The sequence below is a fragment of the Ammodytes marinus genome (assembly GCF_949987685.1).
Source record: "Ammodytes marinus genome assembly, chromosome: 20".
Classification (NCBI taxonomy): Eukaryota; Metazoa; Chordata; class Actinopteri; order Uranoscopiformes; family Ammodytidae; genus Ammodytes; species Ammodytes marinus.
Window position 1 is genome coordinate 4,834,405 of NC_137224.1, and position 14,989 is coordinate 4,849,393.

The following is a 14,989-nucleotide window of genomic DNA, read 5'->3' on the forward strand; positions in this document are numbered from 1 at the left end:
ATGTTGCCTGATAAAACCCGAACCATTGATTCGACGATCAGATGAATCCGAAATGTGGTCGACTGTGTCGTTTGAGCACATCTGTTTACGATTATAATTCCAAAATGGTCAAAATAATTCATTATAAACTGTTATTTTAGTAGTATTTTACATATTATGGCTGACTAGACTGCACCCCTATATAAATGAGATGGATTCTCTACCTTCTTGGTTTCCGCTCAAAATAATGCTGCCTCACCATTTTGAGCAAACCTCCGGAACTTTTGAATACAACTTGGGTATTGGAACACCTACAATTACATTACCTATAGCAGAGGTATTTCAAAAGGCAGGAGACCAAGAATTCTCGTCCACTGTTCTTGACATTGTCCCCCAAAAAACTCCTACCTCGGAGTCTTCAAGCTGCCAATAAGCTATCAGGAGACCAAGAATAAGGCTTTCAGATTGGAAGCATCTTTCAAAATCTGAAAAGCAGCGATGGAGTGCTCTAATGATTCTGAGCTCGATAGGTGCGTGAGCGGGACTTTAATGACTTTAATGCTTGCTCCTTAGCGCTGTGGATATGGTGTCCCATTATAATGTATGCAAAGATTTTTGAGGTGAAATCATTGCCATGAAATATATATAAATAGACCAGTGAAAATGAAATATTTACATATAACATCTTTTATTCAAGGAGAGCCATAAAAATCCCAACAACTTTAAGAAAAACAACAGTCAGAACAGCACGATTAGATTGGTAACATTATCCCACAAAATCTACAGTATATTAGGTTCTTTTTTTGATGCTCACACCAAAAAACACTGTTGATTTTGTGTCTTTTGAGGCACATCTGCTTTTAGAAAGTGGCTCACAATACATGTAGACAGAAATTAAGAACACAACTCAGCCATTGTTCTCATGCTCCCTGGGTTTAAAAAACACTTCCACACACACATCGCCTCGAGGCAACGAAGGCCAGTGACATCAAGTGTATTCAATTCACAAGGAGGCATGTTGAGGAAATTTGAGTCACAGTTTGGGAAGGCCCTTTGTAGGGTTCTCTCCCTCCACTGGAGTTGCCGTTGCTTGAATAACAGTGGGGGCTATCTTTGCCTGTAACTTTATTAACTGGTGGTGGGGAAACGTCCCCTTGAAATAACAAACTAACAGCTCTGACACAGAGAGCTAAGTGGAGACAAGTGTTCCTCCACTCATACCGAGGAGACTAAATATATATTAGAAATGATGTCCTGAAATTAAAATGAGGATACCATGTTTGTAGTGTTCAGTATAAAATAAACGTAACTCTAAATGCATGGGAAGCATAATTATAAGATAGGAAAAAAATCACTGAGGAGTTATTCAAAATACATACATACTGCTGGAATAAATACATTTAAAAAATACATATATTTTTTTCTTTTCATATTCTTTTTTTGCTAGAAAAATGTTAAACTTTAAAGCAGCTATGTATGTTTAAAATATGGCATTAAACACTCAGTGACAGCTCTTATCAAAAGCCCCTTTTGATTTCACCCATCTTCTTAAAGAAGCACTGCATACACTATTCCTGTCAAAAGGACTGCAAACTGAAAACTAAAACTAAAAAACTAAAACAATTTCCTCAGATAGTGCAGGGAGATGTGATGCAAATCCTTCCACAACAAAAAATATCTCCATGATTGTGGATTAGAGGCAGCTCAGTTTCATAATGAAAAATGTAACAGTGAAACATTGCATATCTTGGGTTTCGCGGGGTGGAGATAGGGCCTCTCTCTCACATATTGCTTAGGTTAGTGCTGAGGATGGAGTCATAGGAACACTGCTGGGCATTTTTTTGATTATGAGAATATTTTGGTTGATTTTTGATATTGATATTAAAGTTGATTTTGAGAATGACCCAATAAAATAACAATACATTTGTTATATTCTTAAAATATATATATATATTTTGTCTAACTTACATTATTCGAATTAAATCATTATAAGGTTGTAAATTTAAATCAAACAAAATTAAATAAAAAATAAAAATTGTCAGAACAGACAACATTTTACAAGACAAAAGTCGTGACATAACAATGAAAAAGTTAATTTATGTAAAGACATGATAATAAAGTAACAAAAGAACAAAACAACCAAAATGTTATACTTAAATAAACCAGATTAGATTAGATGTGCATGTATAAGCAATTTCTGACTCAATAAATAGGACTATCTTTGCTTGCAGAATAAGTATTAGGTTATCCACAAAATATTAATCGCAATTTTTAATTAGAATTTCTTTCAAATGAAAACTTTTTTAAACATAGGACATGTCTCTTCAGACATTATGACTTTTCCTAAAATATCAAAACATAATTCTCAAAATCTCCTTTTTTCCCCACCCTACAGTACTCCTTATACTTTGTTGCAGTATTTCTTTTAGTCCTCAGTGTCAAAGAGAAAATCCCATTCAGTCATCCCAGCCAAAGAAACGCCCTGTCATCTGGTAGAACTTCATGTTGAAGGGCCTGTAGAAGTCCCGTAGCCTCTGCACCACCTCGGGGTCAATGTTGGGATGGGTCCTCCCTTTGGTTTTGCCCAGGCAGTGGGGCTTGCTGCTGCCCTCTGCCTTCTTGAGACAGGGGAAGCCCTTGGTCTGGTTGAAGTAAAAGTGTTTGTCTGTGATGATCCTCTTGAGCCCCAGGAAGTCCTGCACGCGGCCCAGCTCTCCGGCCGGGTCGCTGATCAGTCGCTCTCCGCTCACAAACAGGATCTGCTCCATGGGGAAGTACTGCAGCCAGTTGTCCAGGTGCTTGGCGTAGATGCCGATCTGGACGGCGCTCCACGAGGTGTCGATGAGCCCCGTAGTCCTGTTTTTGAAGGTGAGGCTCTCGAAAGAGGGAATGTCTGGCTTCTTAGACAGCGTCTGCGTGTAGTCCGAGATCGCCCTGGTGACCGGGTCCCTCACCACCACGATCAGCTTGGTGTCCCGGGACATGGCGGATATCCTGGCTGGAGCCTCTCGGGTCACAAAGTAGCTGGGGGTTTTCTCCATGGTGATCTGGCCCTCCAGGGTCTTGGGCATCAGCTCCCTGGGTAGACAAAAATTGGAAAATTTAGAAAGAAAGGAAGTGAGATATTTGTTTGACCTGTACTTCTGATTGAATCACACTCAGCATCTGTCACAGTTGTAGAACCGCAACTGGCTGAACTCAAGCTATGTCACCAGAAACTTTTAATTCAATCAATCAAGAAAAACACGGGAAACAGTTTGTTTTTAGTAGTTTATTTATTTGATCTATATCAGTTTTCTTCTTCTCAAAGCTCATGTAACCAAGAGGTGTGACCAAATGTTGATTTGCAGGTTTGGCGCAGCACCCCGCTCTTGATTGTAAGACATTCTTGAGGTGATATTATGCAGATGCTACCTCATGTGTTCCTAAATGTAGCCTGAGGGCTTTTGAAATCAAGAAGGTGGCTCCCCTGGGCCCATTTGAAGGAGGGTATTCTTAACTGTCATATGGCGCTAAAAGGGGAATGTCAATCTCTATACCCATACTCCAGTAGTGCTGGTTGTAAAATATTGATATTTGAGCTGAAAGGCATGTCAGCATAATTGATCACCTCCCTGTCCTTCACTGTTTACAGCAAATGTTGGAAGAACATCAGAACAATATCTATTTGCTATTTCCCCTCAAATGAGAGAGGAACCATTCTTGTGGTTTCTTGTACTGTTTGTAAGCGATATAAACTGTTCTACTTGAGTAATCTGAACACAGAGTAAAGTCATCTATATTGGTATGCCAAATGTGTTCACCTCTATGAAATTAAATCCTTGTTATGAAAGTATATTCACAAGTCCCCCTTCAAATATATACATTAACAAAGTTCAGCAAGGCATAACCTGAGATTATAACACTATTTGGCACACTTTCCTAAAATGCGCTTGAGTCCTTTCTGCCATAAACTCAGAAAATGGATGGGATGCAACTTAATTCATTCGGCCACACCACAACTCCTTTCCCACTCCTCTTTCAAGGCTTCCCTTCTGCCCAGCTGCCTTCAGGACAGTGACCTTAAGCAAAGCGGGTAAAAGCAGCCCATGAAAGATTAACGTGCCCTCCCTCTGCCATTTAGAGCCTCTGCAGAATACAACTTTAAAATTCACCAAAGTACAGAATGCAGGCTTCAATTATTCATCTGCTCGGCTGGTGCTGCTTAAAGGCGAGGACTGGCGCTGACAAAGTGGCCCAGGCTGCTCCCAGGGTAGACGCAGTTTACCCGTGACAGCATTACTGAGACCCTAAAGGATGGAGGTCATCTGAAAGTTCTGAAGACTGAAGAATGTTCAACACTTCAATCTGTTGTATGGTAGCGGTGGCAAGCACTAGCAAGAAGCACTGATCAAAGTACAGCGTATGCATCCCGCCGAGTGTCTTTTTCTGATGTGACTGACACTGTTTTTCTGCCTTGCAGAAAGAGGCTAGTAAACAATCATGCTCCGTTTAACATTCACATAATGAAATGCAACAGAGGGTACTAAGATCTTTGCTGAAGACAAGCCTTACACAAACAGCCCATTTCTAAGAGACACAAGCAGTCATGATTAATGTGACGGCTGGATTCACCAAGGGCTTACCCCCAACAAGTCCTTCAAATTAACCACAGACATGTGTAGTTTCTAATAGCTCTGATCTTTTCTATAGCTCTGATGATTGTTGTCACAGATAAAGGAAACCAACGTTGATCGCTGGCAAAAATTGGGAGGTTACCAGTTGTTCCCCATGTTAAAATCCAATGTTTTGTGGACCTATCCAACCACCATAACCTCCAGTCTTCTCAGACTTTTTAAGCATTTTCTGAATCAAGTATTTGTGGATCCCCTTTTTTGGGAGAAGAGGATTTTCCCTTTCCTCAGTCAAGACTCCAACATGTTATGTTAAAGTATTTCAGAAAATAGATACATGAAGAAAAACAAAACATCTGGACGAGACTATTTTTGGGACGGATATGGAATACAATCAGCCCCCGATCACTGGAATTGAAGTTACGACAATTAATCCAAAACCAAATCAGCGGAACTGCTGAAGAGTCTGAATTACTGATGGAAAAGAGCTAATGTGTCTTTGCCAGTTTTCCTGTTTGTTTCAGGTGTTAGAACATCAGACAGGCTCAGTGTATAGAGTGAAACCGATCTAAAAGCTATAAGTCAATACCTTCAGGCTAGTGTCAAAACACATCCGTACTCTGAGTGGATGTTCTCTGGGAGGAACAGATCACCAGGTCAGCACAAGGGGGACGCACAGGAAGCGGTCGATAAGAGCAAGCGAGGCAACACAGGTGCACTGATGTGTCGACATCCGGCCACTGACCTCCAGAGTCCTCTCAGTATCTTCAATCCCTCCTACAGTGGTGTAAAGAGGAGCATGGACAATGCTCCTTTCCTCTCGCATTAACTCTGCCTCATCGCCCGAAGAATCCAGAGTGAGGCTGTGTATTGGTGCTTTAAAACAACTGCAATGGCTACCAAGCTGACAAGTCAATAATAAAGACCACAGAGACCTATTATCGATAAATGGAGGTCGCCAAGCACTGGTTATGCAGGTAGTCTTCCTGAGTGTCTTCCCAAGTATATTGGCAACATGCTGATTTGGGACTCGCTAGACTGCTGGAACAACCTTTACAGTACCAGGACTTTATGATGCAAAAGAGAGCATTATTGTTTTATGAAAAAGAAATAAGCCTGTACGAAAGGAAGCATCCATATTTGATGGCGTGCGTCAAGCTTGTTCTGTGGTCGATGCACTCACAGTGGTGGTGTGTTGGCACGTGGGCACTCTGGGGGGATTTTCAGGGTCAGTGAGGTATGTGGTATGGTGTGCAACATGAAGTCAGCCATGATTGGAAGTCCAAGTATGGAGGTCTTAAAGCTGTTGTGTATTTAGGTTGATGTAAATTTTGTAGTTATTCGAAGAATGTTTTAAGTATAATCAGTGGAGGGCCGTAATGTGAAACAGATACTAGTCGAACACGATTGTATGTCTATTTGTTATGACTACTTTTTATTCTGGATATATTTTTTTAGGATTTCAGTCCCAACCAATGCAAACTCAAGTTAAATCACTTGTCTACAGACTATGTATTTTTGATTATTTGATTTTGTGACTTAGGGTGAAATGCAAACCAAAGACATACTGTACAAGTAAATAACTACAGTTTTAAACTTTTACATTTTGATTCTGGAAAGGAGCAGGGAACACTTGTTTTTTACACACTGGCATTTCTTGCTGTTGTACCGCAGAAGCATGCAGGGCTTTGTAATGAAACTTTATTGGCAGGCTTGGTGATGTAAGAGATTAAAAACCATCGAAGTACTTGTTATTAAATGCAGTTCCAGATTCTGCTTTGATGTATTAATTGTTCCCCTAAAAACAACTCTGTAAGAACATTGATGCATGAAACACAGGCAGCGGGATCCACTCATGAAACAAGACAACGACCCAAACCGAAATGATGAACATGGTACATAAAATCTGGCCTCCGTTACAGTGACATTAGGATGACTAACAAGTTAAAAACTTAACAAAGAACTTGTGCATGACAGAAATTAACACGTGTTGTAATTGTACGTCATTCCTCTCATATGGAACTAACTAGCTGGAAAGGATGCCAGGACTCATTCAGGCAGCACTATTCCATAGTAAAAACCAAATCCAATGTAAACAGTCACGTGCAGTACATCATTCAATGTGTCCTTTGTAGGCTGGCTCGTCTATAAAATAACCACTTCAGAATAAAGGGCCTGATGCATCACTGCTTTGTTTTCCTTCATAACAAATTTCACTTGCAAACCAACTCAACTCTGCCCTCATAAACAGGCTGTGACTCACAACTGCCTGTTTTACAAATTTGAAAAAAAGTCTTGAATGCTCCATAATGTCTCATTTACTGTAAATTGGGTGCATGAATAAAATAAAAACTTGAGATAGAAATTAGTGAGTAGTTAAACACTAACAAGTGATCAGCTCCGAATGGGCCATTTCCTGGTGTTATCCTGGGCGTCTTTGAGAGGGGCCTTGGATCTGGGCCAATGTCTGTCAATTGACGGGAGTTGTAAAGACACAGATGCAAGTGGGCATGAGTGCTCTCCACTTCTCCCCCACAAGCCTTTGATTCATTTTTCCTCTTCCAGCAGGGAGCCCTGGCAGGCAACACTACACTCCCACTGTGTTCCCCTGCCACTACCACCAGATAATAATCTTGTAATTGGCTCAATATTTCTGCTGTTTTCAGCTGCGAAGCAAAAGGCCGGCATTGCTCTTGGTGGCTTGGACTCATCAGATATTTTCCAGGTCAGTGGATGCTAGCGGAGGTCAGAGAGGAAGGCGGAGGAGGAAGGATGGAGGGTGATTTAGAGTAATGGCTGCTGTGCGGTGAGGAAAAAGCCCACACCTCTGAGCTTGGAGCTTTACTGCGCTGCCAACCTTGTGCAACAACACAGCCCTTAACCTGGCCCTGCAATCTCCAACAGCACATAAAGGCATACAATGACACACATATCATGTGTAACAGCCTATGCAAATTACCATGGGATTCCCTTAAGAACAACTAATGAATGAGAAAATGACATGTTTGCTATACCTTCTAATTCATTCCCTTTGTAGCACGATAATGACATATTTTAGGGGTGGGAAGTGAGTGTTTTAATGGGGCCTTCATCATCATCTGAGGCTGGATGGCAAGAGAAACAACTGTTTATAATTCAGGGATTTCAGGTGTGAACGTCCAAGCAGCAGACAGTCCTATCAGGATAATTGACCGTTTTATGACCCTGACTGCCTCAGTCCTCCAGTTTCAGCCTACCTGACCTTTTTTCATGCACTGTCACCTTTGGCTGCACACCTGCAGGATTTACAGCTCTAAATCCTCCCCCTCATGGACAGTTAAGCACTCCTCCAGCATGGCTACACAGGATTTCTGCTGTTGGAATCCAATAGCTTCTGTAATAGAATTGAGTAACTGGAATTTTATGTTTTTGAACAGTGTGCAGGATTTCACTGTCCACCAACGGTTGCATTTTGGGATTATTAATCATTAGTTACCCCTCCGGTTGTAGGTGTGTCAATAATTGAAATTGTTGCATTTTATTGTAATCCCATTAATTTTTGGGTTTTGTTCACGTCGTGGTAGATAGCGCTGTTTTAAAAGACAACCTCATACTGAACTTTACTTTTCATTATTTTCATCAAACTGATCGATTCTGACCAAATCTTGGCCTTACTTTACTAAGAACTACATACATTTTGCATGCCGTGGTTCATTTGTGGCTAGCTGGTCCAACCCAAAACCCACCCAAAAACAACAAGAAAGCCATAAACGCAGTCCAAAAAGTCAAACCATTAATGTCTATTTTATAGTCAGACCTAACATCTGAAACTCATCGTGGTGTTTTCGATGCAACCTTCGCTATTGTTTTAGGTTTTCTTTCTATAATTTTTACTGAAGTGATACGTAGCTTTAAAACAAGGCAATTGGCAAGATCTTGATCAAAATTGTTTGAGATGGTGGAGATGGGGAAGTCATTCTTTGAAAGAATACAGAATCTAGTTATTTTATTAATGACGCAAAAGATTTAGGCATTTATACTTTGTGTAAAGTAGGAAATTATCCAAGGTGGGCTTTTCGAATTGAGTGAAATCACAGTGGTGCATGGGAACTGTAGGGGGTAGGAAGCAATTTTGAGAGACATACAATTACTAGATAAGAGAGTAATCTATTCTTGGAAAACAACATGGGAGGACAGGGTGTACTGTTTTCCTCTGGGAAATGACTTGGTTTTGATAAAGAGTGAGTAGGAAAGGGAAGAAACCCTGCACTACACAGGGGACACGTAAGATAACAATGTCAACGCAGATGAAAATGTCAACTTTTAAATGACTAAATACAATACATTCCTTGTCAAATTGATGATTATGTATGTTTCAAATTAGAAGAAAATGATGGGAATGGGTAAGATAAGTGTGTGTGGGTTCTGCCTGGGAGGAGAACAGGAAATTAAAATGGAAAATGGAAAAATAGTTGAGAGTTAAACCTAAGTGTCATTAATAAAACAACTTTGTGAATAACACAAATCTGACAAGTGGGAAACTTTGAGGAGGATAAAGTTTGCTGAAGATGGAGGTAAAAACAATAAAGGAAAGTTTATCACCCACACAAGAGTAGATTGGGGAAAAACAACATTAGAAATGGTACTAAGTTGTGTTGTCGATTCTTATTTGTCTTAAGAGTCAATCACCTTTGGCTGGTGAAAGCATTTAAAAACACTTTTCTTCTCACAAGCTTTGAAAAATAGTGTTGGCTTGTTGCCATTGCAATGTATCTCAGTGGAAATGTCTTGCTGCATTTGGAAAATTTCTATTTTTTCATATGCACTCAAATATTAGAGACCCTATAAATAATGTCTGTGAGGAAAAAATAATCAGACTTATGGGATTTGTTACTAGGTGAATTTGATTACAAATGGGGAACAGCAATAATATTGTATCATAAACCGTAGTACTCTAACTGTTTTTTTTCCTAAAATCTTGTATAAATAAATCTCCTTGCTGGACACTTGCCTTACCACTGAGCACTGAGTTTTTCCTTTCTTTTTTTCCTTTCCATACAACAACCGCTATGCGATTTAGTAAAACATTTATAGAGTTAGCTTTGCAGTATGTTCTTATAAATTTATCAGCAGTGTTTTCAACAGTATCCCTATTTTTTTCCTGAGCGCAGAGTGTAAGTCGGATTATTGCATAAGGGAAAAAAAGCTTTATCTTTATGGCGACTTGCTTGTGAATTATTCACCCTCTGACTGTGGAAGAGGCTACAGAAAGCATTCAAGCCTTCCAAAAAACCTTTTACACATCAACTAGCAGAGTCCGCTCACCTCCAGATCAAGACTGCATATCAGCACAGAGAACAGGGGAGGGAGGTGAGGAGTGGAGTCGGAGAGAGTGATGAGAGACGGAGAGAGAGGGAGATAAAAAATAGAAAGAGGAAAGAAACACACAGACGGAAGTATCACTAAGTAGTATTTTAAAGGATGATTTTAAATCAAAAGGAAGGGGTCAAATTATTGAGCAAGTCCTGAGCAAACCCTCAAGTTAGCCAAACTTACTTGGAGGAGAACACGAAAGTGAATACCTAAACTGACTTGGAAACCCATCACAGTTAACGGAACAACTGGTTTATTGTAGTTTTTCATTTAAAATGAAGAATTATTAATCACAATCAAGTTTTACCTTCAAATAAAGTGGGTTGGATACTCCGTGTTGATAACAATATTCAACTGTCTAACTTTGTTGTTCCCATATCTTCATAATTTATATGGGGAGAACAATGTTTTCATAACCAATAGTTCAGTTAGTTTTAAAACAGAATCTTTAATAATGGATTGGATTTATATAGCGCCTTATTCCCTAGGGACTCAAAGCGATTTACAGGGTTCCAGGTTCCATTCATACACACACATACCGGTGGTGGTAAGCTACCATAGTAGCCACAGCTGCCCTGGGGCAGACTGACGGAAGCGTGGCTGCCATTTTGTGCCAACGTCCCCTCCGACCACCACCTCAAACATACAGCATTCATACACATTCACACGAGGCAAGGTGGGTGAAGTGTCTTGCCCAAGGACACAACAAACATGACACAGGTGGCCAGGCAGGAATCGAACTGCCAACCCTTGGATCATTGGCCAACCCGCTCTTCCACCTGAGCCACAGTCGCCCCAAAAGCCTTTAAAAGTCTAATTTGGTAAATTCTCTCGAAGGAAGTCACAAGTGGAGTAACGTGTTCATATAGGCCTGACTTGTGCTGACCATGTCCATCAAAAGTATCCTAAAATGCAATGTATTTCAATGGAACTTCTATAAATGAACAAGACTGCAGACACAGTTGCAGCTCTGCGAGGCTGCACTTAGACATAGCAGTGCTTTAGGCTAAATGCTTATATCAGCATGCTAACACGCTCACAATGACAATGCTGACATGCTGATGTTTAACAGTTATAATGTTCACCATCTTAGTTTAGCTTGTTAGCATGCCTGTTAGTCACATACGCCTGGGCCTGTCTGTACAGCGTTTCATGGCAATCCATCAAATGCTTGTTAAGATAATTCAGTCTGTGGACAGTGGTGGACCAACCAACCAATCAACCAACATCACTGTCTCTAGAGGCAGGTTGTTACTGTGGTAAAAACAAATACAAATTGTGCTACGTACAGTATCCCTGCCAAATCTAATTGCCATGTCAGACAGTGCTCATGTGCATGTATGAGCAATTTGAATCTATATTCCCACTATTTTCCATTCCAACATTAATATATTCTATGGTTCCGAGTCTGTATAGGTTTTCTCCTATAGCCAGAGGCTGTTTATTTTCTCAAATTCTGCTCAAGACAAAACTGAGCTCAACCTACAGTATCTCTAACATTGATGGCGATACAGTGATTTGGGTGAGTTATAAAAATACATATGTGGCTTTTCTGAAATACTTCTATTTCAAATCTCCACGGGTGGTTGGGGCCAATGAATTTTAATCTGCCCACACTGTTGCTTTTGTCCATTCACACCTGGATTTTCATGTGGAAAGGTGCAATTACATTGACATGTGATCGCTTGAGATACATTTCAATGGTGTAAAAATGCGGTGAGAGTAGGCCAAGTAAAAACCTTTGTCCGAAATAGCCGATATGCGAAACCAATTCTGATTATTGCCTGGCGAGTCTGTAGGCTGCATTTTGCATTCAGTGACTAATGTTCCATTAAACCAAATTAAATAAAATTATTCTAAACCCTGACCACTAAATATAACCCAAAACGTGTCTCTGTATTGTATCTAATGTCATCACATGGGGTGTTGAGTTGACCGGATTCTTATTGGCACAACGCTCACAATACTTTTTCATATTTCTCTGACCCACTTGTTCAGTTACATGAAGTTTGAGACGGAGCATGTGGAGATGACACTTTAGAGGGATCGGCTTTAACAGCTCAATGCTATTTCTCTTTCTGCCAACTCAGTTTTTGGGGTCTCAACAGCTTTTGGGAGATAAGACACTTACACTTTGGCTTAATACCCAAGCTCATTTTCAAGGTATTGTGTTCAATTATATACTGAAGGTGGCTTCATTAGGAAATTTCAAGTGGTCTTTCCATAGCTCTCCTCATCCTTTGTCTATAGATTCTTGTATTGAAATAATCTGTGCCTTTTTTTCTTCTTCTTCAGAGAACCATTTGCCTCAAATGGAAACCATTTCAATGCGTATTTAAATTTTACATTTAAGCCTGATTTGAATACAAAAAAAATAAAAAGCCCTGTGTCAAATGCATGAGAGAAAAAATTAAATGTGAATTAGTTTAGAGCCAAATGGAAGGCTTTGAGGGGACTGCTCTGCGATAATTACCCATGACAAAAGGCTAGGGCTTTTGTCTTTGGGACCATTACCGTGGTGATTTCCAAGCTGCTGAAACATTCAATATAAACATTTCAGTATGCTGAATATGCCACATAGGCTGTCCCCAAAAAGATATGGGACACATTTATGCTGGCATCCCGTCTGTGTGTGTGTCTCTGCTGCTGCTCTTTTTATTGAAAGGGAGAAGAAGCAACTCAAATATTAGAAGCTCAGAAAAAATACATTAAAAGCTTGCGATTTTAAAAATATGAAGGCTAAAGTCTGATAACTAAAGCCCATTTTCAGATCCCTCTATAAACACAAAATGATGGGCTGGCAAAAAGACAATCCCTTTCGCCTTTTTTCATTACAGACTGAGACCCTGGCACTGGCATTCCTCAAGCTCAGTTTGGCGATATCGATTTCACCAGCAAACACCTAAACCATTTGGACATTTACTCAATTTCTTGTCGTGTTCAGCCTTTTGTGTACAATGGTGTTTTATACTTTTTTGTCCTTGAAGACTTTTAAGGAATCTTCAACCAAGTTACAGTTCTACAAGGAAATTCTGGTGTTTTTTTTTATATCTTTTCCCCTAGGATGCGAAAGCCGTCTGATCTGCCTTTCCTCAGCCCTTCCTCTATGATCTCATATGTATTCAGGGAGGTGTCGTATTAAACAAAGTCTTGTAAAATCAGAGATGAAGCTTTCATTATGGTTATTAGTGAAAGGAGACGTGAGCAGATTCAAGAAGTTGTCTCGTATAGTCAAAAAAGCATTTGGTCATTAAACTGTTGAGTGTTCTATTATGCTTCTGTTCTCACTCAGAAAAAGCATTGTGTTAAAAGTCTGACCACAGCTATGAGATGTACTCAATGGGTGCACCAATACAAGACAGTATTAATCATGTAGCAACATGCATGTCTGTTTTCATAAGTCATTTAGTCAGTGACGCATATGTCCTTATTGAGCTATGCCCCATTAATTCTGTTCAACACACCCTGAAAAAGCAGAGGTGTTGATAAATTACAGCTTATTTAAAAAACTCAAATGAACAATCAACCACTTTCAATCCTAAGTAGTTTTAGTTTAAGGTCTTTGCCTGCATCTGTTTTCCATTACTTTGTAAGCTGCAAAGCAGTAGGAGTTGCTGTGGCTTGTGTTTCACCAGCATCCAGTGGGGAGGTCCTGTAAAAATGAGTGAATTAGTGTCATGGTTACCTAAAGGGAGGAGCATTTATGTTGTTTTCCCTGTTGTGTACTATTTCCAGTGGAGATATCGTAAGAAAAATATATATATTTTTTTTTACAGCAAATCCCATGAAAAGTAGGACAGTGTGTGTGTGTGCAATTGAGTCCAGATGAACTATGGTTCCCGTGTTCATTGCAATAAAGTAACATTGGTTTTGAACAAAAATGGAGGTCTGTAGAACAGAAGAATATGCTTTATCCGTCTTTGGCTACATAGTTGTGCTATTAGGATCATTTGCTTGGTGGTTATTCAAAATGTATTAGTAGACCGTAAGAATAATATAGAATATTGCCAGCATAATTTCTGAACCTGAGGTGAAGATTTTGATCTCTAACATGAAAAGAGATATTTCATTAAAAACCACAGGAGTGAGGAAAATAAGGATTTAAGGAAGGAAAGAATGATGAAGAGCTGGGTGTGGTGGTATTACCGTAATGTGTGTGTGTGTGTGTGTGTGTTTGTTTGTGTGGTTACTGCTCCTTTATAAATCACAATCAGTTTAACCACACAATGCACATTCCCACAAGTTTAAATGCTTGTGGAGATGATGTCATGTGCAGCCTCAAAATCCAAATCTTCAGAAAACGCCTATTATTAATAATATTCAACAATATTTCCATCACACACCCACAACATACTGTAGGTAAGGATATTGATTTACTGATAAATACAGTGGAATAACGCACAGTTCAACTTAGAACTTGACAGCATGAAAGCCTAAGGCTGAGTCTTCTGGCACACAGCTTTGCTTGTAAACCGCCTGGAATTTTCAAAAATAGCTATTCTAGAGTAGAAGTAGAGAATGCTTGTTGTTAAAAACTCTTTTTGTCAATATCAGTGAATATCTCCTCCCGATCTCCATACTGTCTGTGCAGTGAAAAAAAATCCACTGTAAATACACAGTCTATAGGCTTTGTAAACTGGCATGTTGTGGTGGCCCCCTTTGTAAACATATCATTTGTTTCCATAACCAGTTTAGGATGTGTAGATTTTTTTTCAGTGCACACACAGTACAGACAGGTAGAGGACAGATTTTCACTGATTTTGACAAGAGTTATCCAGAATCAATGACTACATTTTAATGAAAACGTACAGAGGAGCCAAAATAAGCCAGGTAGTCTCTCAGTCGACGCACCTAGCAAATCGACACACTGTGAAACCAGAAGATCATTGTGTTTTGCCCTCAGACTTTGTGGACTACCTCACAGCAGAGAGCTGGTATCAGTTTCACGTGCCATCATGCTGAATTGAATTACACTTTTGACTTCCTTACTGTACTTTGCTTTAGGGCCAATAAGCAGTGGAGGGCAAGTCGCAGTAAAACCTCAC

The 14,989-nt window shown here is 39.8% G+C and overlaps 1 protein-coding gene across 1 annotated transcript in view; it reads right to left on the reverse strand.

Annotated features, from left to right (window-relative positions):
* Positions 1 to 682: 682 nt before the first annotated feature.
* Positions 683 to 14,989, reverse strand: part of LOC307267114 (heparan sulfate glucosamine 3-O-sulfotransferase 3A1-like) — a 30,823-nt gene continuing 16,516 nt past the window's right edge. The window contains exon 2 of the mRNA XM_080049338.1: positions 683 to 3,057. Within this exon, the coding sequence (XP_079905464.1) occupies positions 2,436 to 3,057 (622 nt within the window). The 3' untranslated portion in view covers positions 683 to 2,435. The remainder of the gene's footprint in view (positions 3,058 to 14,989) is intronic.